We start from the raw sequence: 23684 nt of genomic DNA on the forward strand, positions 1-23684 counted from the left end.
AAAAAAGTTCATGTTCACACCGTCTCCACATCTCTTCATCCCAGACCCTTTCCCCCCCCACAAACTTTGGGTAAAAAGATATCCAAATATATAATCGACCATTTCTTCTTGCAAGTCGTCCGCCATTTCGTTTACTCTAAAGGCACGTTTGTTCCGCGCGAGATGTCCCGCATTTACAGTCGTGATTTGTGATTTTGATTTGAAAATGGAATCCTGTTAAGTGTGTGGTGTGCTGTCACCATAGACAGTAAAAAAAAATAATAATAAAACACAACAACAAAAAACACCAGGTCACACTATAGGTACAAAACTGTTAAATCTATGTTGGTTTGTTTGGGGTTTTTTTTAGTGGTATACCTTAATCGTGTTATTAAACAGTCTACAAATATTAGTAACACATCAGTTAATGTTGTACTAGTGTAAACTTTACAATAAGTTTCACAAATGAATTCCCTTAAATAACCCTTTGATAGTAGTAAGTCATGTTAATAAATAAACAGTCTACAAAACATGAGAAGCATTATCAGTTGATGTTTTTAGATGGTTTCCAAGTTTACCAATAGCCCAAATCAGTGTCCAAATGGGGAGTTAGTAGTTGTTATCCATTGTGTGTTAGCTGCTAAATAAATGGTGTACGTACATACTGTATTATAATTAAATAAAGCTTATTAAATAAAGCTATCGACAAGCATAGTTAATTGTTAGTTCATGTTAACTAATACATGAATAATGCATTAGTATACAAATAATTAACATGAGCAAAATTAATTAATTAATGTTGACCAGATGCGTTGTTTATTGTTAGCTAAGTTAACTAATACAACCTTATTGTAAAGTGTTACCAAAAAAATCCTTATTGTAATAATTATAATTGCCACTTAAAAATAAAATGTCAGTATTTAATAATTGAAATAAAATGCAATTATTTTGGCTATTACTATAATTTAAATTACTAAACCCTAACCCTAACCCTAACACATATTATAAGAAATAAAGAAATGTTATGAACAATAACATACCATAAACATCACTAATATTTATGAATAATATATCTATAGCATTTTTGTTATTTATATTACATCAATTTAAATTAAATCAATATCAAAAATGTATTTATTCCAATAATATTGCAGCAATATTTATTAAATATTATATTCATTTTAAAATATTTTTTTATATTTATTTATTAAATAAAAGTATAAGAACAAAAGTACAAAATATTTTGTTATTATTATTATTATTATTATGATTATTATTATTATTATTATTAATAATAACAAAATATTACTTTTTACTTTACTTTAAATACTACCATTAAACAAATCAATAAAAACTCTTACTCTTGTAATAATCATATTGCACTGGTAAAATAAAATGTTTTATTTAATAATGATAATTATTATTTTATTGTTATATAAAAAATATAAAATTGCAGTAATCCTATCATACTTTACAAGAAAAAAAATTATTCAATAATAACCAAAATATGAATTATATATTTTTATTATTTAAATTATATCCTGTTCTACGGTAAAATAAAAAGGAAAGTATTTAATTGTACTACTATTAATAATGATAAATATAGAATTTTATTTTATATTACAATAGTATTATTTCAGTTATAACAGTTATGTTATTATGTTCTTATAATAATAAAAATACAATTCGTATTTTGGTTAATATTAATGATAATAAATACTGAATTTTATTTTATATTACAATAGTATTATTTCAGTTATAACAGTTATGTTATTATGTTCTTATAATAATAAAATACAATTCTTATTTTGGTTAATATTAATAAACTACTGACTTAATTCTACTACTATTAATAATAATAAATATTACATTTAATTTTATATTACAATAGTATAATTTCAACAGTCATGTTATTATGGTTCTATAATAATAAACTGTTATTTATATTAGTATAATTTCAATTATGACAGTAACAGTTATGTTATTATCTTATTATAATAAAATAAAATTTTTGTTTTTGTTATTTTTTTTATTATGTATTTTATTTTATTAATTTTGTATTTTTGTTTTGTTTTTTTTTTGTATTTTAAATAATAATTATAATGAATATATTTTTCTTAATTTTTTAATTGTTATAATTAAAAGTCAAGTAAAATCAATATTTTGTTATTATTATTATATACTGACCTATTTACAGTATGTTAAATATTATTATTGTATCAGTATCCATTTTTAGTGATTTGTTTAACTGATATAATTAAAACAGTAAACTGATATTTAGTTAATAATAATAATAATAATAAAGTGTCTGTTTTTTTTTTTCACCAGATTTATAAACGCTTCTCATCACAATTGTGTGAAGATGGTTGAAGCGTGTTGTGTGTATGTTATGGTGTTGTTATAAGAGACTCAAACTCTTTTCAAGCATGAAATAAATCAATCTGAGATGTATTTAAAAACGCAGCATGTTTTTTACAATAAGCTTTGATTTGTTAAACTGTGAAGGTGTTTTTGGAGTAAATCAGCTGAGCGTCTGTGACAGTGAGATTAGTAGTTGTAAGAGATAAGATTTAAGTGCGAATAAAATACATTAAAAAAATGATAAAATTACTGTAAAATAAAAAAGTCAGTGTTTTAATTCTATTACTACTACTAATATAATAATAAATATTGAGATTTTATTCTTATATTACAATAGTATATAATTTCAATTATAACAGTTATGTTATTATATTATCATAAAATAAAATTCATATTTTGGTTAATCTTATTAAATACTGACTTACTGGAATAAATGTTGCAATAATAACAGTTTTGATGGATTTTTTAATTTGTTGTCCTTTTTTTTATTTTTAACAATTAAACAAATCAATAAAAAAACTTATTGCAATAATATTACTGCTATTTTTTTTTTATTAATTGTAATTTTTTTATTTTCTATTAATAATATTTTTTAATAATATTTTTTAAATAATATTTCTTTATTTTTTATTAATTATTTTGTTGTACATGTGGAAGAATTGACAATAAAGCAGACTTGACTTGACTGAACTCCATTTCCCATAATCCTGTGCTTAGGGCTAATCACCACCAGTGTTTCCCCATTATCACTCCTCATATATGTGAAAAGTGAAAGTCGTGACATTGCCAAAGTATGGTAACCCATACTCGGAATTGGTGCTCTGCATTTCACCCATCCAAGTGCACACACACAACAGTGAGAAGTGAACACACCGTGAACACACACCCGGAGCAGTGGGCAGCTATATCCAGCGCCCGGGGGAGCAACTGGGGGTACAGTGCCTTGCTCAAGGGCACTTCAGCCATGGATATTGAGGGGTGGAAAAGAGAGCGCTGTTTATTCACTCCCTCCCACCCTACAACTCCTGCCAGCACAAGAGGAACTCGAACCTGTGACCTTCGGTTACAAGTCCAACTCTCCTAACCATTAGGCCACAGCTGTGTTTTGGACTCTCAGTGATATGCGAATGCTTGTTTAGCCCAGTCTGACATTTCTGAGCGTTTGTTCTTGTGTTTGTTCCTGCCGTGTATAATGTTGGATTGTTTTGTTCCGCCTGTTGATTCTCTGCCGCCTGCCCCTTTGACCCGACCTCTGCCTGAAATATGTCTATGTCTCTGGATTATCTGTTATCCCTGACGCTGGTGATTGATGTCGTCTGTTTCTGACCGAGATTAATAAAAGCTGCAAATGGATCCACTCGCCTTTGACTCCATGTTAAAATAAGATGTATAAAATAAAATCTCAATATTTAATAATGATATTAATATAATTAAAATAATAACTTTATAATTTACAATTTTACCATTTTTTAATGCATTTGTCAACATTTAAATAACAATAAAAAAATCTATTATTATTATTGATTAATTGTTTATATATATTATTGTTATATATATATTTTTAAATACCATACTATTTTTATTTTTACAGTACAATTGGATTATTGCAATCATAATATATTTATTTTCTCATTTGTTATAATTAATAATAATTATTATTAAATTTGTTATAATTAATAATTATTTTATTTTAAAATATTACAATATAAAATATTTTGGATATTTAAATGTATAATAATAATGACAATAATGATAATAATAATAACTATTATTAAATACTGGCATTTTATTCTACAGTGCAATATGATTACTCCAATAGTAAGATTTTATTGAGTTGTTTAATTTGTATATTTAAAATAAAAGCAAAAATTCTATTTAGTTAAGAATAATAATAATATTATGAGCTGTTTTTATTATTATTTAAATTACAATAAATCCATTTAAAATGGTACAATTGCTGTAAAATAAAAAGTCAGTATTTTAATTCTACTGCTAATAATAATAATAATAAACACTGAATTTTATTTTATATTACTATAGTTTATTTTATATTACTATAGTTTATATTTTAAAAAATTTTAAATATTGCAATTTTTTTATTGTTGTAATTTAAATAATACAATTATAATAAATTCTTTTTTTTCCTTATTTTTGTTATTATGATTACTAAAATCATAACATATTTCTTTATTTCTTTTAATATTTGTTATAAATTATATAATAGTAATAGCCTAAATAATATTTTTTATTAAAAACTACTGCATAACTACTGTAATCATATTGCACTGTAAAATAAAATGTCAGAGTTATAGTTATACTAATACTAATAATAACCAAAATAATAACTTAATTTTATTGTTTTAGAGCAAAAAATAAAACATTATAATTGCAGTAATCCTATCATACTGTTAAAATAAAAATTGAGTATTTCATATTAACCAAAATATTAATTATATATTTTTATTATTTAAATTATGTTACTAGTACATTAATCCATCATTATGTTCCACTGTAAAAATAAAAAATCAGTATTTATTATTATTATATACAGACTTTTTTTTTAAATTTTCCATAGTTTTTTTTTCTTTTTTATTGCAATAGTAAGACTTTATTGGTTTGTTTAATTATTATAATTAAAAAATAAAGTAAAATTAATATCTTGTTATTATTATTTTTAACAAAACATTATTTTTACTTTTTTTAATTTAAGTATAATTAAATTATTGTTATTTTTAATTTATAGAAATAATTATATTGTAATGTTAATTTTGATGTGAGTATTTAATAATTATTATTTTATTGTTATATTATAACAAAAACATATAATTGCAGTAATCCTATCATACTTTACAATAAAAAAATATATATTTAATAATAACCAAAATATAAATTATATATTTTTATTATTTAAATTATAACAATTAGTACTACAATAATCCTGTTCTACTGTAAAATAAAAAGTAAGTGTTTTAATTCTACTACTATTAATAATAATAGATATTAAATTTTATTTTATATTACAATAGTATTATTTCAATAGTTATGTTATTATGTTCTTATAATAATAAAATTCATATTTTGATTAATATTATTAATAAATACTGACTTTTATTCAATAAAAATTGCAATAACAGTTTTGATGGATTTTTACATTGTAATTTAAATAATACAATCATAATTAATATAATACATTTTTCTTTTATTTCTTTAATTGTTATAATTAAAAGTAAAATCAATATTTTGTTATTATTATATACTGACCTATTACAGTACAATATGATTATTGCATCAGTGTCCATTTTTAGTGATTTGTTTAATTTATATAATTAAATAAGTAAACTGAATATTTAGTTAATAATAAAGTGTCTGTTTTTTTTCAACAGATTTATAAACGCTTCTCATCACAAATGTGTGAAGATGGTTGAAGTGTGTTGTGTGTATGTTATGCGTGTTATAAGAGACTCAAACTCTGTTCATGCATCAAATAAATCTATTTGAAAACGCAGCATGTTTTTTACAATAAGCTTTGATTTGTTAAACTGTGAAGGTGTTTTTGGAGTAAATCAGCTGAGCGTCTGTGATAGTGAGATTTGTAGTTGTAGAGATTTTATCACATGTTTAGCAGCACATTTGAACTCACTGAGAAAAATCTGTTCAGATTCACAAACGTGTGGATTTACTTTTTCACCCACAAACACAACAGTTTCATCTTCTCAAACTCTTCAGTGCAGGAGCTCAAATCCTGTTCTGTGAATCACAAGTGAAGAAACTCATTCACTCATTCAGTTTTTTTGTGAAAATACATTGACACACCGCCTTACAGATAATAAAACAATCAGCTCTGAAGACATTAGAGGTGTTTCAGATCACGTGATCCTCACAGATAATAAAACAATCAGCTCTGAAGACATTAGAGGTGTTCGAGATCACGTGATTCTCACAGATGATAAAACAATCAGCTCTGAAGACAATAGGTGGGGTCAGCTTGAGTAGCCACTTGCAATCGGGGGCGGAGTTGAAAACAGACACGTCAAGCCGGACACTTTCTGCTCCTGTTAGTGACACTCACACGTTGTTTGCATACTTTATCACAGATGAAGTGAATTAAATGCAACATTTGTCAAGTACAAAGACGTTTCAGAAACATTTTCATGAGCAACAGAAACACTTTTTATATACTGCTTAATACAGCGCCATAATTTCAAGAATAAAGTTCAACATAATCATATACAATTTAAATACTAATAAAGTTGGGGATATGCTTTTATCAGTGTTGTATGATAAACGTGACTCAATAAAACAGTGTGACTACAGTTAAAAAGCTTTTACAGTTCTAAAAACACAGATTTGTGGCCATTATTGGAACTGAAAAGGTTAGAATAAACCCGTAACACACGTGATCATTGTCATGTGGCAAATTTGGCCAATCGTGAAACAGCTATGTCGTCATCAGCGCTCCTGCAGTCGCTCTGGAGAAACTGCGGCGGCTGAGTCAGCCGGCTGCTCTCGACACGCTTTCGTGGTGCTTTGATGCCACACGTGACAGTCATGTGGCATCGCCGCTGTCTCAAGTCGGACAAAATTTCTAACCAGCATGCACTGCTTCAAGTCAGATTGCGATCGGTTTGCGTGTCGCTGCATGAAATTGAACGTACGTATGAGAGGCGTTTCAGCTTATGTTTCAGATCACGTGATCCTCACAGATGATAAAACGATCAGCTCTGAAGACATTACCCGGCCGGCATTTCAAAGTTGATTCAGCGTTGAAACAACGTCAGGTACCAGGGTTGAATCAACGTTGAATTACCTTTTGATTTTGCAAATTGGATCATCGTTGATATTGTGACGTTGATTCAACGTTGAAATCGCGACATTATTTCACCATCTTACCTTCATCAGGGGTGAATTATGGTCGTTCTGTAGACGTTGGATTAACATTGAAGTAGGTGTTGATTTTGCAATGTGAAACAAGGTTGATAACACCAACGTTGTTTCACCGTCGTACCTTTCAACATGGGTGAAAACAACTGTACGTTCAATTAGAGCCTAGTTTGCATTTAGATCAACACTGTACATTATAAAGGTTAAAATCAAATGACTGGCAGCAATGGCTTTACAATCAACTTCAATAAACTACCACTTGCTCAAAACTGTTAAACAGCAGTTTTATTTTGGAAAGATACTGTATAAAACAAATTAAAATAATCCCAAACTTTAGCTTTCAGTGTTTGTGCATGGATGTATTGTTAAAAACCCGTAGAAGAACAATACAAATACAATAATATTTAAAGGTTTTTGTAAAATAATTTGCATATTTTGCACTGCACTTGCAAGAGAAACCCTTGTACTTTTATAACTGAAACCAGCTGATCTTTTATTTTGGTGGAGAAAAACTACAGTTTCTGTAAAAAACATGTTTTAATAATGTGTCTTATTAAAAGAGATGTGTACATTTGTGCAGTGCAAAAAAAATGTGTTGAACAGTTCGAGAATGGAACCTGCAACCAGGGGCGCCGTAAGGGGAGGGAAGTTTAGGAAGATTGCAAGGGCCTAACGTTATAGGGGGGAAAGCGATTTCTAATGAGGGGAGCCCCCGGGGACTGCGTGTTTCTTTTTTTACTGCAGTGAACGCTGTGGAATGTGATTTCTACGAGGGGGACCCTAAAATGTAGAACCAACAGCCTTGTGCATATAGTGTAGTTGTGCTTCGGGTGATCCTTGAAAGTGTCCCAGCTCTAGGTCCTTCTGACGCCGTCCCCTCCACTCTCTCCCACTTGTGGGCTTTCTGTACTGTCCTGTATAAATAGAAACAAAAACACCAAAAATAAATCCTCATAAAATATCAACTTTGACATAAAAAATTACATGAAATATTTTTAACTGAATGCAAAACAAATCACACAATATTTTCACTTAACAGTTCAATAACAAGTGGGGATGGAAACAAAGTGCACAACACTATTCATTAAATACTTATTTAATGCATTCAGATGAAAGTTTACAATATTAACAAATTATTCACAAGTAGTGTTTTCAGAGCCCCCAGTTACACTGTTTTAATCAGAACCCTAGCTATACAGTGTATTTGGTAAAACAAGTAAAATCAAATTGAGTACATTTTTATTAAACTAAGTAAAATCACAACCTATCACAAAAGGTCGATGAATCTCTCTACCGGAAGTGACAGTGCAATGTAGCAGATGAACAATTTCTTACCAATTTGCCAATAATAACCTGGATCCTTGATGACTCTACAAGGGGAAAGAAGAAATGGTTTTTACAAAAAAAAATCTTAAAAAAAAACAGGATTCATTTTATAACCATTTCTTTAAACCAGTGGTTTTAAGAAACATCAGGTAGGCTAAATAAGCTCTTTAAAGCTACAGAAATTTGTAAATGTTATTGAAATAAACAGACAGCCCACTTACCCATTTTTCGGATTTTGGAAGGTGTAGGTGTGTGAAAAAAGTTGAAATTGTTGTCGTGAAGACATTAGCCTGGTCTGTCGGCGGCGTAGTAGAAGTAGCTTATCAGTGATGACTGTGAATACGGCAGAAATGTTAGGAAAAATCCATTTAAGTTGTAAACAAACAGACGATAACAGCAATTACGCAATCAAACTTCTAGCAAAATGTGGTAGTTCTGTATGTTGTCTCTGGGTTAGCATCATCTGCGGTCCTCTGAGGGGTTGGCATCATCTCTTCTCAGGTGTTCTGGATCCAGACTGGAGCTTGTGTAAATCCTAGTTACCACGGGATATAAATCCTGTGGAAAAACAAAGAAACAAATAGAGACATAATTAGCGTAGCTAAAATTAATTATTTTAACCCAAGCTAAAGAATATTAATGTGCATTTGATCAGATATAACTGCAGTCCAAAATTATGAGATGCATTATTTGAATGCTTGGCCAAAGAGGTGTGTTTTTAATCTAGATTTAAACAGAGGAAGTGTGTAACTGAACCCCGAACATTATCAGGAAGGCTATTCCAGAGTTTGGGAGCCATATGTGAAAAAGCTCTACCTCCTTTAGTGGACTTTGCTATCCTAGGTACTATCAAAAGTCCAGCATTTTGTGACCTCAGGGAGCATGATGGATTGTAGCTGGTAGAAGACTAGTTAGGTACGCAGGAGCTAAATCATTAAGGGCCTTATAAGTAAGTAATAATATTTTGTAACTGATACGGAACTTAATAGGTAATATGATCATATTTTCTTGACCTGGTAAGGACTCTAGTTGTTGCACTTTGGACTACCTGTAGTTTGTTTATTGAGGATGCAGGACAAACCAGCTCGCAGTGCATTACAATAGTCCAGTCTAGAGGTCATGAATGCATGAACTAGCTTTTCTGTGTGTAAAGGTGACGATCTTTAGGGGCGGAACCAAAATTCGGGAAGTTTGGTTCCGCCCGGAAGTGTTTTCCGCCCGGACCGGAAAAAAAACAGAACACCGGAACTTCCGGTAGCGCCGTAAGAAGGAAAATCAGGGAATTCGATGCACCTGTGCCTAGTTAGGGACAGCAGTTGGTGATTGGAGGGTACGCTGGACAAGGCAGTACTTAAGGCCAAGTTATTTCACAGTCTGGGAGCTCTTTCTGGTGTGTGTGTGTGAAGCACTGTCTTGTGCCTGTCTTGTGCCTGTCTTGTGCCTGTCTTGTGCCTGTCTTGTGCCTGTCTTGTGCCTGTCTTGTGCCTGTCTTGTGCCTGTCTTGTGCCTGTCTTGTGCCTGTCTTGTGCCTGTCTTGTGCCTGTCTTGTGCCTGTCTTGTGTGCCTGTCTTGTGCCTGTCTTGTGCCTGTCTTGTGCCTGTCTTGTGCCTGTCTTGTGCCTGTCTTGTGCCTGTCTTGTGCCTGTCTTGTGCCTGTCTTGTGCCTGTCTTGTGCCTGTCTTGTGCCTGTCTTGTGCCTGTCTTGTGCCTGTCTTGTGCCTGTCTTGTGCCTGTCTTGTGCCTGTCTTGTGCCTGTCTTGTGCCTGTCTTGTGCTGGTCTCTTGTGCCTGTCTTGTGCCTGTCTTGTGCCTGTCTTGTGCCTGGTCTTTGTGCCTGTCTTGTGCCTGTCTTGTGCCTGTCTTGTGCCTGTCTTGTGCCTGTCTTGTGCCTGTCTTGTGCCTGTCTTGTGCCTGTCTTGTGCCGTCTTGTGCCTGTCTTGTGCCTGTCTTGTGCCTGTCTTGTGCCTGTCTTGTGCCTGTCTTGTGCCTGTCTTGTGCCTGTCTTGTGCCTGTCTTGTGCATGTCTTGTGCCTGTCTTGTGCCTGTCTCTTGTGCCTGTCTTGTGCCTGTCTTGTGCCTGTCTTGTGCCTGTCTTGTGCCTGTCTTGTGCCTGTCTTGTGCCTGTCTTGTGCCTGTCTTGTGCCTGTCTTGTGCCTGTCTTGTGCCTGTCTTGTGCCTGTCTTGTGCCTGTCTTGTGCCTGTCTTGTGCCTGTCTTGTTGCCTGTCTTGTGCCTGTCTTGTGCCTGTCCTGTGCCTGTCTTGTGCCTGTCTTGTGCCTGTCTTGTGCATGTCTTGTGCCTGTCTTGTGCCTGTCTTGTGCCTGTCTTGGTCGCCTGTCTTGTGCTGTCTTGTGCCTGTCTTGTGCCTGTCTTGTGCCTGTCTTGTGCCTGTCTTGTGCCTGTCTTGTGCCTGTCTTGTGCCTGTCTTGTGCCTGTCTTGTGCCTGTCTTGTGCCTGTCCTTGTGCCTGTCTTGTGCCTGTCTTGTGCCTGTCTTGTGCCTGTCTTGGTGCGCTGCTGGTGGCTGTCTAACGCTCTCTCTCCCTCAGGCTGGAATTGTATGATTGTGAAGACATCGCGAACCTTAAAGGTTGAGAAGTGAACTGATTATACGGCGAACTGAGACGACGTGAAAAAGGGATTGGAAGCGGCATTGATGTGAGTTACTAAGAGCCAGTTGAAAGTGCCCTGTATATTGACCTGGCGTTGTGTAGATCTCTCCAGGAGGAGGAGGGCGGCCCTACCCCTAATATAGCGTGGTGGGGAGAGCCGAAGGAATACTTATTGAAGTAGTCACAATGATGGACATCCCTAGCTAGGCCGCATATTCCATCGCCAGATCCAAACCAAGCGAAGTGAAGGAAGACGGGTTGTCCTTTTCGTACACTGAGTGTGGTGGGTGAGTCTTCGTGCTGTGAAAACTATAATTTTGACGTGGTGTTGTATATTGCTGTGGGCTGCTGTGTATTGCCGTGTGTCCTGTCAGATAAACCCCCCGCCTTCACGCACTTCGTCGCGGGAGGACAAGGAGACTGCTGGTCCTAGCCTAGTTCAGTACAGTATATGTTGTGAGCGTGCTTCAGATCTCCGGAGATAGCACGGTACGCTGTGTACCAGCCCAGAGGTGAAAGCCATCTAAAGCAGAGTATCTGTGCTTTGTGTCCAAGTTGATACCTGTGGAGAGGAAGGGAAAGAGAGAGTGAGTAACACAAGGTGAACCAGAGGGAACCTGTACTTACAGTACGCTGTGTTCAGCCCAGAGGTGAGAGCCATTCAAAGCAAACTAAACTGTGCTATTGTGCCCAAGTCGATATCTGTGGAGAGAAAAGGAGAGAGAGGGAATAACACGAGGAGGAATAGAGCGAACCCTGTACTTACAGTATGCTGTGTCCAGCCCAGAGGTGAAAGCCATTCAAAGCAAAACTAACTGTGCTATTGTGTCCAAGTTGATACCTGTGGAGAGAAAAGGAGAGAGAGTGGGTAACACGAGGAGAGGCCCGAGGAAACCTGTACTTACGCCGCTGCCTGTGGAGAAAGAGAAAAGCGAGTGAGCACCCAAGGAACGAACTGTGTGAACCAGTACTTACTGTGAGCTGCAATCAGCGAAGAGGTGAGAGCAAAACCAAGCCGAAATTAACTGTGCTTTTGTGTCCCAGCCGTTGCCTGTGGCAGACAGAGACGCCTTGGACGTTTTGGACAAAGAAAAGGCTTCCAGTAACGTTGGAGAGGCTTCTTCCTCGACCACCACCTCGTCCATTTTACCAACACCGAAAGTGTTCGGTCTAAACGCAACCCCGACTCGCGCCCACCATGCTGTTCAAGGTAAGTTACATTAATGTTAGAAAAACATTAAGTGCAATGTGTATTTTTCCTGTCAAAGTCAAGATAACGTTAAACTTAAATATGATGAGCGGATCCGCGTGCGAGTCACACAATGGCGAGCGCTAATGGAGCCAATGTTATGTATGTAAGGGATAATGTATAGTGAGGCGGTTGTTATAGCGAATACATCCCCGACAGGCTGCATCGGGACCCCTGTATTCGCTATACCGCCTCTCTATACAGATTATCCCGCTTATTACATGGCTACCAAATAAATCATTACTTTGACACAAAATATTGATTTAAAAAGAAGTTTATTGATTTAAAAACGATTGTATTGCTTCAGCTAAACAGAACTGCATCCATAGCAACGCAATTTTTTTTTCATGACAACGGTCTGTTATAACAGTTAACTTACTTCGCAGCGGTCTGTTATCAAGAAATAACAGTAGCAACGCAATTTTTTTTTCATGACAACGGTCTGTTATAAATATTACTTTCAAATTTAAAATCGTATAGTAGACCTATATATTCAAAACACGTAACGTTAGCCTATCTAATAAACAAAAGTCAAAACTTATTTTATTAAACTACTTATGAGTAGGCCTAAGCATAAGCTGTACTGTAGCAGTCATTTAGTATGAATATATAAATATATATTTTATTGGTTATCTATTTATAAATGCGCTCTTAATATAGTCTTAATGAAATGTAGAATATGATGGTATCTAAACACAAAACAATTTAGTTGTGATCAAATGATAGCTATGTAACTATGCTTTAACTGTGTCCCAATCTAGACGAGGTGTCCAGAGTCTTTGCGCCATATAGCCGACCTGCAGCCAAAAAGAGGCCAGCATCTCTGTGGTCAATCAAACCATCTAGTACCACCTCATACACACACAAGTTCTTTTGTATGAGTAGCAGAAAGGATGACGAAGTGCCCTCACTGTCGTATAAAGAAACACTGACAGCTGCTGGAATGGGGGAGCGTAAAATAGTATTCCCAGGTAAGTTTAATAAGCCACTTTTAAGCTCAAGTACCGTGTGTGTGTTCAGAAGACTTTGAATTAGTTTTTTTTTTTTACTTTAGACATTATAGATATTTTAAATATTGATGTATTACTTAACTTGCTATTGTTAGAATAAAGCCAGTTCATCTGGAAGTCTTAAAGTTAAACTGCAAACCTTATTCACCACTCAACCTTTGTACCTCTTTCTTTTAGATAAACTTTGCAGTGCTATGGACTTCTCAGCACAGTTGGTCCACCACTATCCCAAACTCAGGGATGGGGGTGGTTATGAACTGCTTCATATCGTCGGTTCGACCAGAAGCAAGGTGCTTGAGGTTCTGCCCTGCCCAAAAAACGGATATTCCCCCATGTACCTTCTCAGTGCTGAAGCAGGACTTGGCAAAGCCACTATCTACATTAGACCTCTGCAAAAAGATCTGTGTCTAGAACCAGTGAGTTTACTATAAATTCTATAATGACCCTTCCAGTTCAATTTTGATCATTTGATTTTTAAAATTAAGAGTAGGGGTCGACCGATTATCGGCGTGGCCGATTATCGGCGCCGATATTAAGCATTTTTATTGTTATCGGCATCGGCCATTTTCAAAACCGATTTGCCGATAAAACCATTTTATTTTGAAATGCGCGATCTGGCACTGATCCAGCCACCTCAGTCAGAACGCAAACACCGCTCTGTGGCCTAGACTAAGCCCCGCCCATCGTCCGTTTGATTTGTTGGGAGTCACGAGCCTGGCAAATCAATACGGGCTGCTGGCGCGGCTGGAAAATGTTCCGCTCTCACACCGAAAGCACAGGAGCTGCTTCAGTGATCATCATCACACATCAATAAGTTAATCTCTCGAAGGTAAGAATGCAGTAAACGTTCCTGAAGTTGCAATAAATCACTACACTGAAGTTGCAAAAAACACCTAAATATAATCGATTTATGATGACAAGCCCCGTTCAGTTATTATACCGTGAATTCCCGGTCAATGTCCGTCATTGCAGTGATATGCTTTAACGGATCATCACATCAGTGCTGAGATAGTGAAACTAAAACTTACTTCCATTCGGCCAGCTTAACGTTATATTGTGAATAGATTATCAACACGAATGAATGCACTCACGTCTGCTGCGGTTTTTTTTTTGTGTTGTTCACATAGCTTCACTGAACAGCGTCCGTTCCGTTAGGGCTCAAATAAATTGCGCATATTTGGAGAAATGTTGCTTTATTCTAACATGATTGCAAAATAATTTATCATACAGATTCAGAATTACCATTATGCAATTTTGAAGAGCTGAAAGGGCATCAAGCGCGAGCTCTGACGCGACGCGAGCTCCCTATTCCGGATTGAGTTTAGTTATCTCCGCGGCCGCGCTCTCTCATTTGACTAATAAACCAGGGTGCGATTTGCCGGGGGGGATGGGGGGATTTCCCCCCTTCTGGTCTATGCATCCCTGCCTCTGCTGAATAACTTTTATCCCCGGTGGGGATGAAAACATCATGCAAACCCGCTCTGACGTCCAGATCTGAATCAAATGATTCGCGATACGCGATCCGATTGAAGCGCATCGAAACAGTGAATCATTTTGCGACGCAATGGTTTAACTGATTCGGAGTTTCAAAAGAGCTCTGTTGTGTTCTTTGCTCGCTTTCTCGATGTAATTTGTTGTTTGAATAACCGTGGACATTAAATCATTACAATTAATAGGCCTAACGTAGGCTTACAATGTTTTTATTAAACTGAGAATCACACTAAATACAATTTCCGTCGTATTAAAAACATTTCATAAAATTTTTCAAAAGCATCCCCCCCTTTGTTTATTTCACAAATCGCACCCTGCTAATAACCCTATGCTAATAACATAAATTGTCAATAATCTCATTGCACGTTTTTCTGGATGACGCTATCCTGTATACTTCCTAGTTTGTATCGCCGTGATAAACAGTCAAAAAAACATTTTACACATCAAAAAAAAAAAAAAAAAAAAAACCACTATTACAATATGGGTTGTGTGTGATTTTAATGCAATTCTGGGTTGCAAATAAAATGCTAAATATAACACACACACACTCAATATATATATATATATATATATAGATATATAGATATATAGATATATATATAGATATATAGATAGATAGATAGATAGATAGATAGATAGAGAGAGAGAGATTACATTTATTTTCCATTATTTGTTCATTTGTTGCTGTTTAAATTTGCTTTAAGTTTTACTTTGTTTATAGGATGCTGCTGATGGATGCAAGTTTTACTTAGTTTACAGAATGCTGCTGATGGATGCTCCCAGCACTTTTTATGTTTGTTGTTATTATTAATATAAATGTTGTTATTATGAACAGTTATCAGAATTAAAGATGTGTTAAAATAATTTAAAGAGAGTCTTTGTCAGAGGCCTTTTTATTCTTAATTTTGACATTAATTTTCATTTTTACACAAGACACATATCGGTTCAAAATATCGGTTATCGTTCTCCTTGATCTGTAATAATCGGTATCGGCATCGGCCCTGAAAAATGCATATCGGTCGATCCCTAATTAAGAGTAGGATTACCTGTTGGGTAATGTAGGTGCTTAGCAAAATAGCAATATGATGCTAGATTGCGAAATTTGTTCTGATGAAAAGAGGTAGTCTCGGTCCGGACCAAACTGAACCATGGTTCAGTTCATTTATGGTATGAAAGCACTTTTTGGATGGTTTGGATTTTCAGATTATTTATAGGAAGTTCGGCGGTTGCTGTGTAAATTATAAATCTCCCATGACAGCTCATCTTTTCAAACAGACGGCCACTATAGAAGCTCACTGCCACCCATCTCTTTGGTCTCTCCTCAAACAGAGGTGCTTAAGGATTGCTTGCTGTCTTCTCCTCCTTTCCTGTCGGCGACGTTATAATGTTCGCACAATGGGGACGTTTAATTGTGAATTTGAACTAGCCTTCAGTTTAGTTGGTGCTGCAGGTAGTAATGCCATATTAATAACAATATAGTGGCAAATATGCATATGTAAATGTTTTATTCATCCATTCTTATCAAAGCTCCTTGCTAAACTGTTTAATAAACCAAATAATGTCAATTATAGGGAGACGCAGCCCACATATATGATGACAACAGGACGCAAGTATTTAATGTAAAGTTCTTTAGTGCGGTCACAGAATTGCAGTGTGATACCAAACCAAAACTAACCGAATGTATCAAAACATTAACTTTGGTTCGGACCTTGGTGCGGACTTTCAGGTGTGAAAGCCCCCTTATGCACAATCTGAAAGAATGCAATGTTTCCTTTAATAATCACAGTGTGTCTGTTATGATCGTTGTTTGATGAGTATGTTAACTTTACATTTCAATTCCATGTTTATTTCTTTGTTTGTTTGTTTTAACTTCTTATTACTTCTAGGTATGGGGGAGTTCTGGTGATGAAAATGATGGACCAATGGTTGAGTGCATGTATTGCCACAACAGTTTCAAACATTCCAATATGCAGGATCACGTAGACATTTGTACAAGGTATGTTATATTGAAATTATTTATCAATTAAATCAAAATTCGAGCCTCTTTAAATGTGTATTGTTCATCTCTTCTTAAATTTCAGAGATTTTGGCAACACAGAAACTCCCACAGTACAAGCTGAGGCTGACAACCATGGAAAGATGGACACAACAGAAAGACAGGCAACACTAGAGGGCAGTGGTCATAGACACACACAAAATGAGACTGACATGTACAGGCAGACGCAGATTGAAAGCAGCCAACACTATGAGAGACAGACTGATAGATGGCCACAAACCGACAGTGACCACCACAGACTCCAAAGGCAATCGAGACAGAGAGAAGAACAGCCATCAACCAGCAGTAACAATGGTTCAGTCAACATCTTTCAATCTCCTGAAAAAAGTCATAATGCCGGTATGTTTAAGAGCTTTTCTTATAGTTGACCCTTTTTCCTTCTCCAAAGTGTTGATATGGTCTTATACAGTATATTGCCTTGCTAATAACTTCAGTGATTGATCTTGGAGGTTAAGAGCATTGTCTAAAGCCTCGAATATACTCGGGAGAAAACGCGGACAAGGACCGCTGCGAACATGGACTACTTCTGTTCATACTCCCTTCTGCAGTCAGCATGGCGGACACGTTCCACACATGCACAGTAGATCAGTTGGTGCCCTGGTAGCGCTAGTTGCCGTGTGGACCTGGCGCGGTCACAAAAAAGGAGAGGCACGTGGACCCTACGCGTACCCTCTCTGATGGCGATTTTGTATAATCATTGCATAAGGGCATACTCACACTAGGCCCGGTTGCCTTGTACTGTGCCCGAGCACAATTGTCCCCACTGGCCTGTGCTCACACTGCTCCTAACAATCCGAGCCGTATGTTTACATCATACCATATATTGATTTGTTTGTGGCAGCCCGCTCAACCACTGATATAATAATACTAATAATAATTATTATTAAATTTATAATAACTGACTGTTTTTTTTTTCTCTCTAATATCATTTTCAGAATGGAAAGCAGAAAAAAAAGGATCCAGAAAAGGCAGCTGAGACTTACAGAAGGGATTTACTGCAACAATCAGAAACATACAGGAGTCTGAAATATGTAATGGATATGCATGAGAGCCCAGAGGAGAAAGAGCGTGCAGTTGTGGTTTTCTACAAGCAGAATAACATCAACTGGGCCAGTCCATTATGTGTGTTTTTGAAAGGTACTATTCAGTGTTTCCAACAGAATTGGATAGTATAAGTGATTATATAGTTTTATTAAATAATATAGTATATAAGGTGTTCCGCTGATATTTCATTGTTTTCACTGAGATTTTAGCTCTGTTTTTCTAAATTAATGACACATCAAAAACCCCAGAAAGCTTAGCCTAGAAATCTAGACGCACCCTAGCGGCAGCCAACTGTATTTTGCAGCCAGGGTTTAGTCTACCAACTCTCCGTTGACTTTCGAGCTGGACAAACCTAAATTGTGTCGGGCCAATCACATTGTGAATTCAGTAGGCGGGGCGGGCTTAGCATAATGACGACAAATTCCCTGCTACTTGAAAACAAAGAATGGATGATGACGAACAGTGGTCTTTTGAATCGGCTTTGGCTGCAACTCTAGAGGACTTGGATTTAAGCTTTTTTTTTTTTTTGAGAAAAGCAAAGAACGCCACTTAAGTCATTCTTAAAACAGGAAGATGTGTTCGTAGTTTTGCCGGCCAGATATGGCAAAAGTTGAATCTATCAACTGACATTAGCTCCGCTGTTGGGAAAATGCTCTGGTTGGTTGAAGCAATGAAGCGCTGTCCTATTGCGTGCAGAGAGAATTTGAGTTTTTTTTTTTTCACAAAAAATGGCCAAATCCACAGAATACAAATTTACTCAAAACCTGTGGTAATGGCAGTATAAAGGGTTGTGGTTACTGCTTTGTTACAGATGTCAGTAAGTGGCATATTCATTCAAGCACAAATGATTTGTAATACTTGTAATGTATTCATTCCAAAAAATAATGTACTACATCTCTCAACTCATGTTACAGGTGATCCCGCAGTGGGAGATGGAGTGAACAGGTTCTTTTTCACATTTGGGATTTCAAAACTCCAGTCTGGATTCAGTTTTGGCCTAGGTATATAATGTATTTTTGGTTGTGTTACTATGTGTTTCCGAATAAAATACAATATATTTACTTTTTTTTTTTTTTAAGATGACACCAACAAAAGTTTGCTCTTTGTTGGTGAGGAAGACCACCTGGTTCCTTCCACCTCTACTTTCCTGCTGGAAGGCGGTATCTTTCATGTTGCTGGACGGATTATTGGGCACTCCTTTTTAAATGGGGGACCAAGGCTGACTGGATTAAGCCAAGCCATTTTGGACTTAATTTCTGGAAAAGAAGACACAAACCAGCTTGCAGCTCAAGACAGCCCAGACATTGATGTGAGGGAAGTTGTCACTCTGGTATGTCTTTCTGTTGTTGTTTGTTATTATTTATTTATGGGAATGCCATATCATTAGTTAAAGGGTTAGTTCACCCAAAAATGAAATTTCTGTCAGTAATTACTCACCCTCATGTTGTTCTAACCCCGTAAGACCTCCGTTCATTTTCGAAATTCATATTGGATATATTTATGATGAAATCTGTGTGCTGGATCACTTCTCCATAGGCTTCCAGGTGACTGAAACTTGCCGGCCCAGAAAACGTATTAAAGACATCGTTAAAACAGTCCAAGTGACTCCAGTTGTTCAACCGTAAGGGATGAAAGGGATATTGGAATAAATTCATTATTTTTGTTTGTTTTTGGCGCACAAAAAGTATTCTAGTCGCTTGAGTCAACTTACGGTTGAGCCACTGGAGTCACTTGATGCACAATGTATGTAGCCTACTGTATAATGTATATCAAATATTAGCCAACTAAATTTTCATTTGACATCATAATATGTAACCTCTTTATTTTTGGACATACTTGGTCCTTACCTGTTGCATTATTAGATGCCAGGAAAGGGGCCCCCTTTCTTTGGAATCCTCAGGATTTCTTCCCTTTTGTCTCTTTTCCCTTGTTTTTCTGTGAATTTTTATTTTAATTTTTTTTTTGGCTGATGTTTGACTTGATGCGACTGTATCAAGTAATTGTTTGGATAAGCAGCTGTTTTAACAATCGCATATTTCAATTGTACATTGAACAGCTTACCAGCAAGGACCCCTTGAGCCCAGCTGATAAACACAATGTTGCCGAGATGTGTGTGGCTTGGGATCTGCCCACTGTTGTTAATGACACCAACAGGAACTGGCTTGCAGAAAAGATCCTTCACCATTCTGTAAGTAACATACTTTCTTAAGGTGCTTTCAGACCAAAAGTAAAGTGAGCATTGGGGGTGGTGCGTTTACTGTTTTGCCTTTTGCCCCCCTTTTGCCTTCAAACTGCATCAGTTTTTCTAGGTTCACTTGCACAAGGTTTTTGAAGGCTGACCTACTTTTCCAAACATGTTGGTAAACTACCCACTGTTCTTCTGTGGATTTTCGCAGCTTCAATTGCTTCTCTATCTTCATGTAATCAGACATACTTGATGATGTTAAGATCAGGGCTCTGTGGGGGCCATACCATCACTTCCAGGACACAATGTTCTTCTTTAAACTAAAGATGTGAATGACTATATTAGATGATATATATATATATATATTATATAATGTCTTTCGCTGTATGTTTGGGGTTGTTGTCATGCTGCTGAAAGCTAAAAGATCACTGACTTGGTGTAAGTGTACTTAGAAGAAGCTGTCTTGAAGACAAAGGATGGTCATGCCAAATACTCTTGTGATTTAGATTTTGTTTCTGTTCACTGACTTTGCATTTTAATTGATAAATATAATCTATTAACATGTCTATTTTTGAAATCATTCTTACTTTACAGCAGGTTTAATTTCTAAATGTCAAAGTCAAACTACATTTTTAGTCAGAGTTGAATTTGGATAATCCTTTTCAGGTGATTACTCGAAGGATCCGTCAGATCAAGCAGCTGAAAAAAGGCCTGAAAGACACTGGCGTTATGCAACTTCTTAAGGAAAAACCAGAGACTGCTGCAGTTCTTTTCCCCCGTTCATCAAGCCTGGTGGTCATGCCAGAGGTACAGTGTCTACATTATTAATCCTATGACATTCATTCAAGATGTTTGGTAGTATCACACAAGATATAGTATTTCAGGTTGAGAGTTTATATGGCATCCATTATGATGGTTTTGTATCTACCTTCAGATTTACCTAGATGAATCTTGAACGAGTCATTTGGCCTTCAAATGATAGCTCTGACAGTGAGCAGGAGTGCAACATTGAACAGCAGTGCTCTGCTCTTGCATTTTTCCGACAGTACGTGGAAAATGGTGAGTTAAGTAATAACTTGTCACGTAAGAAATACTGGTAGGCTTGCTTCCATACTGCTACACATGAACCTGAATTTCCATAGTTTAAAATGTAACTTGACATATTTTATGCCCAACAAAGATCATCTATCCATTCTATGGCGGCATTTTAATGCCAATAATAACCGAGCACACAACTGATGCTTGCGCGCGCGGTAAATCACTTCTGCGAGAGGAAAACTAAATCGGACGCGAGGAAACGGGAGCCCGCGAGCGCATTTCAAACTCTCGCGCGCGCGTGACATGTCCTCTGTGCATGATCATTCCCCACATCCTCGCGCTCGATCTTCTCACCTGTGCTCGCGCGAACAGTTTTATTTTTGTCAGTCGTGGGGCGGGGCTTGCTGTTGTTATCTCAAATGTCATTGGTTATTCCCCTTTTCCTGAAGTCAGTATTGGACGCTTGTTAGAAGATGATTAATAATTCACTTGACTTGACACATGGCTTCATCAGTGGACCAGATACATGTGAGTTATCATTTCATTTGCTTGTTTTATTTATTTTTGTCTTTATTTAATGTAATTTAATGCATTGTTCATAGAGTAGATCTTTTCTAGATACTTGATTAACTGGAAGTCTTCTGATTATTAGTGACTGCCCTGCTGAAAAAAACAATAGAAACCATTACAGAAATTCTAATGGTTTCCATTACAAAACCATTACAAACCATCAGCAATTAACCACTTAAAACCATTACCAAATGGTTTCCATTACGTAGTGTGTTTTTGGGCATATTCCATTAGGATTTATTGGTTTATATAGGTTTCCATTACAAATTTGTATTGGTCACGATTTGCACATAATGGTTTCCATCACAGTTTTGTAATGGTTCTGATGGTTCCATTACAAGTTTCTATTGGTCTTTATTTGCCACATATTTAATGGTTTCCATCACAGGTTTTGTAATGGTTCTGATGGTTCCATTACAAGTTTCTATTGGTCTTTATTTGCACATATTTAATGGTTTCCATCACAGTTTTGTAATGGTTCTGATGGGTTCCATTACAAGTTTCTATTGGTCTTTATTTGCACATATTTAATGGTTTCCATCACAGTTTTGTAATGGGTTCTGATGGTTCCATTACAAGTTTCTATTGGTCTTTATTTGCACATATTTAATGGTTTCCATCACAGTTTTGTAATGGTTCTGATGGTTCCATTACAAATTTGTATTGGTCTTTATTTGCACATTTAATGGTTTCAATCACATTTTTGTAATGGTTCTGATGGTTCCATTACAAGTTTCTATTGGTTTTTATTTGCACATATTTAATGGTTTCCGTTGCAGTTTTGTATTGGTTCTGATTTGAATATTTGCCTGATAGCTGGTAATTAGGCCATTGATTGATTAATTAAATAATTTAAATTATTAATACAACTATACACAGGTTTTGTCAAGAATAGCATTTTTATTTAAACTACATACCAACCTTTCAATAGCAAACAGTTCATGTTGTTTTGCAAGAATTAAGAATATGCACCTAAAATCAAAAAATTATACACAGAATACGCAACATAGCTGGAATTAACACAAAACCTTGACATTACATTTTTTTAAAATTATTGTTATTCATTAATGCATTATAGAAATACAGGAACTATGAACTGCATTTGTAGCTTCATTGTTGGTGTTTTAGACCTGCAAAAGAGAAGGAAAATTCATTAGGACAATGTACCACTTAAACCACATTACCAGTATGTGAGATTATCCATACATATATTTATATGGCAATCTCAAAAAAAATTGCAAAAACTTAGTTGTTGACAAAACATCATCATGTTTAAATTTGTCCAACACTTTGGGGCACTTTGAGCAGATTCAAATTCTTGACAGATGTGAACTTTTGTCCATTACACATTTTATTTTCATGAATAAAACAACCAGTTTGTTTTGTTCAGCATCATGTTTAGGAGTATGGAAATGTAAAGCCAATGTTCCTACAGTAACAGACCAAAGTAAAACACTCTAGAACATATTTTAAAACAAATACACTTTAGAATAAGGTTCCATTAGTAAATGTTAGTTATTCCATGGTCTGTCTGAATACTGGATTCCTCTTGGAATACAGGTTCCAGGTCCAGTTTTGACAATCACTGTTCCATACTCATGCGCTGCTAATTTAATAGATGCATATATATATTTTTGCTGTTTTTGAAGTAATTAAATTGTTTGTAGAGAGAGACACAGCAGACTGTCTTTATATTTTCTTCTTGTTATTTCTTCTTTTCTGTTGTCATTAATTATTGTCCGCTGTGTTTGAATATCTCAATGGTTTAGGTGTAGTTCAGTGTTGTTTGTTGTTATGAGTGAATGAATAAATGTGTCCCTGCAGCACAAAAGCAGTCATAAGTAGCACAGGTATATTTGTAGCAATAGACAACAATACACTGTATGG

General features: G+C 35.5%; 1 protein-coding gene across 1 annotated transcript in view; it reads left to right on the forward strand.

Moving 5' to 3' along the window:
• LOC122144182 overlaps window positions 1–18039 on the forward strand; it is a 31837-nt gene extending 13798 nt beyond the window's left edge. Inside the window, exons 2-7 of the mRNA XM_042754915.1 lie at window positions 12199–12364; window positions 13165–13374; window positions 13591–13829; window positions 16791–16900; window positions 16986–17299; window positions 17896–18039. Coding sequence (XP_042610849.1) covers window positions 12199–12364; window positions 13165–13374; window positions 13591–13829; window positions 16791–16900; window positions 16986–17299; window positions 17896–17936 — 1080 coding nt within the window. The 3' untranslated portion in view covers window positions 17937–18039. The remainder of the gene's footprint in view (window positions 1–12198; window positions 12365–13164; window positions 13375–13590; window positions 13830–16790; window positions 16901–16985; window positions 17300–17895) is intronic.
• The last annotated feature ends 5645 nt before the right edge of the window (window positions 18040–23684 follow it).

The sequence above is a fragment of the Cyprinus carpio genome, unplaced genomic scaffold (assembly GCF_018340385.1).
Source record: "Cyprinus carpio isolate SPL01 unplaced genomic scaffold, ASM1834038v1 S000006615, whole genome shotgun sequence".
Classification (NCBI taxonomy): domain Eukaryota; kingdom Metazoa; phylum Chordata; class Actinopteri; order Cypriniformes; family Cyprinidae; genus Cyprinus; species Cyprinus carpio.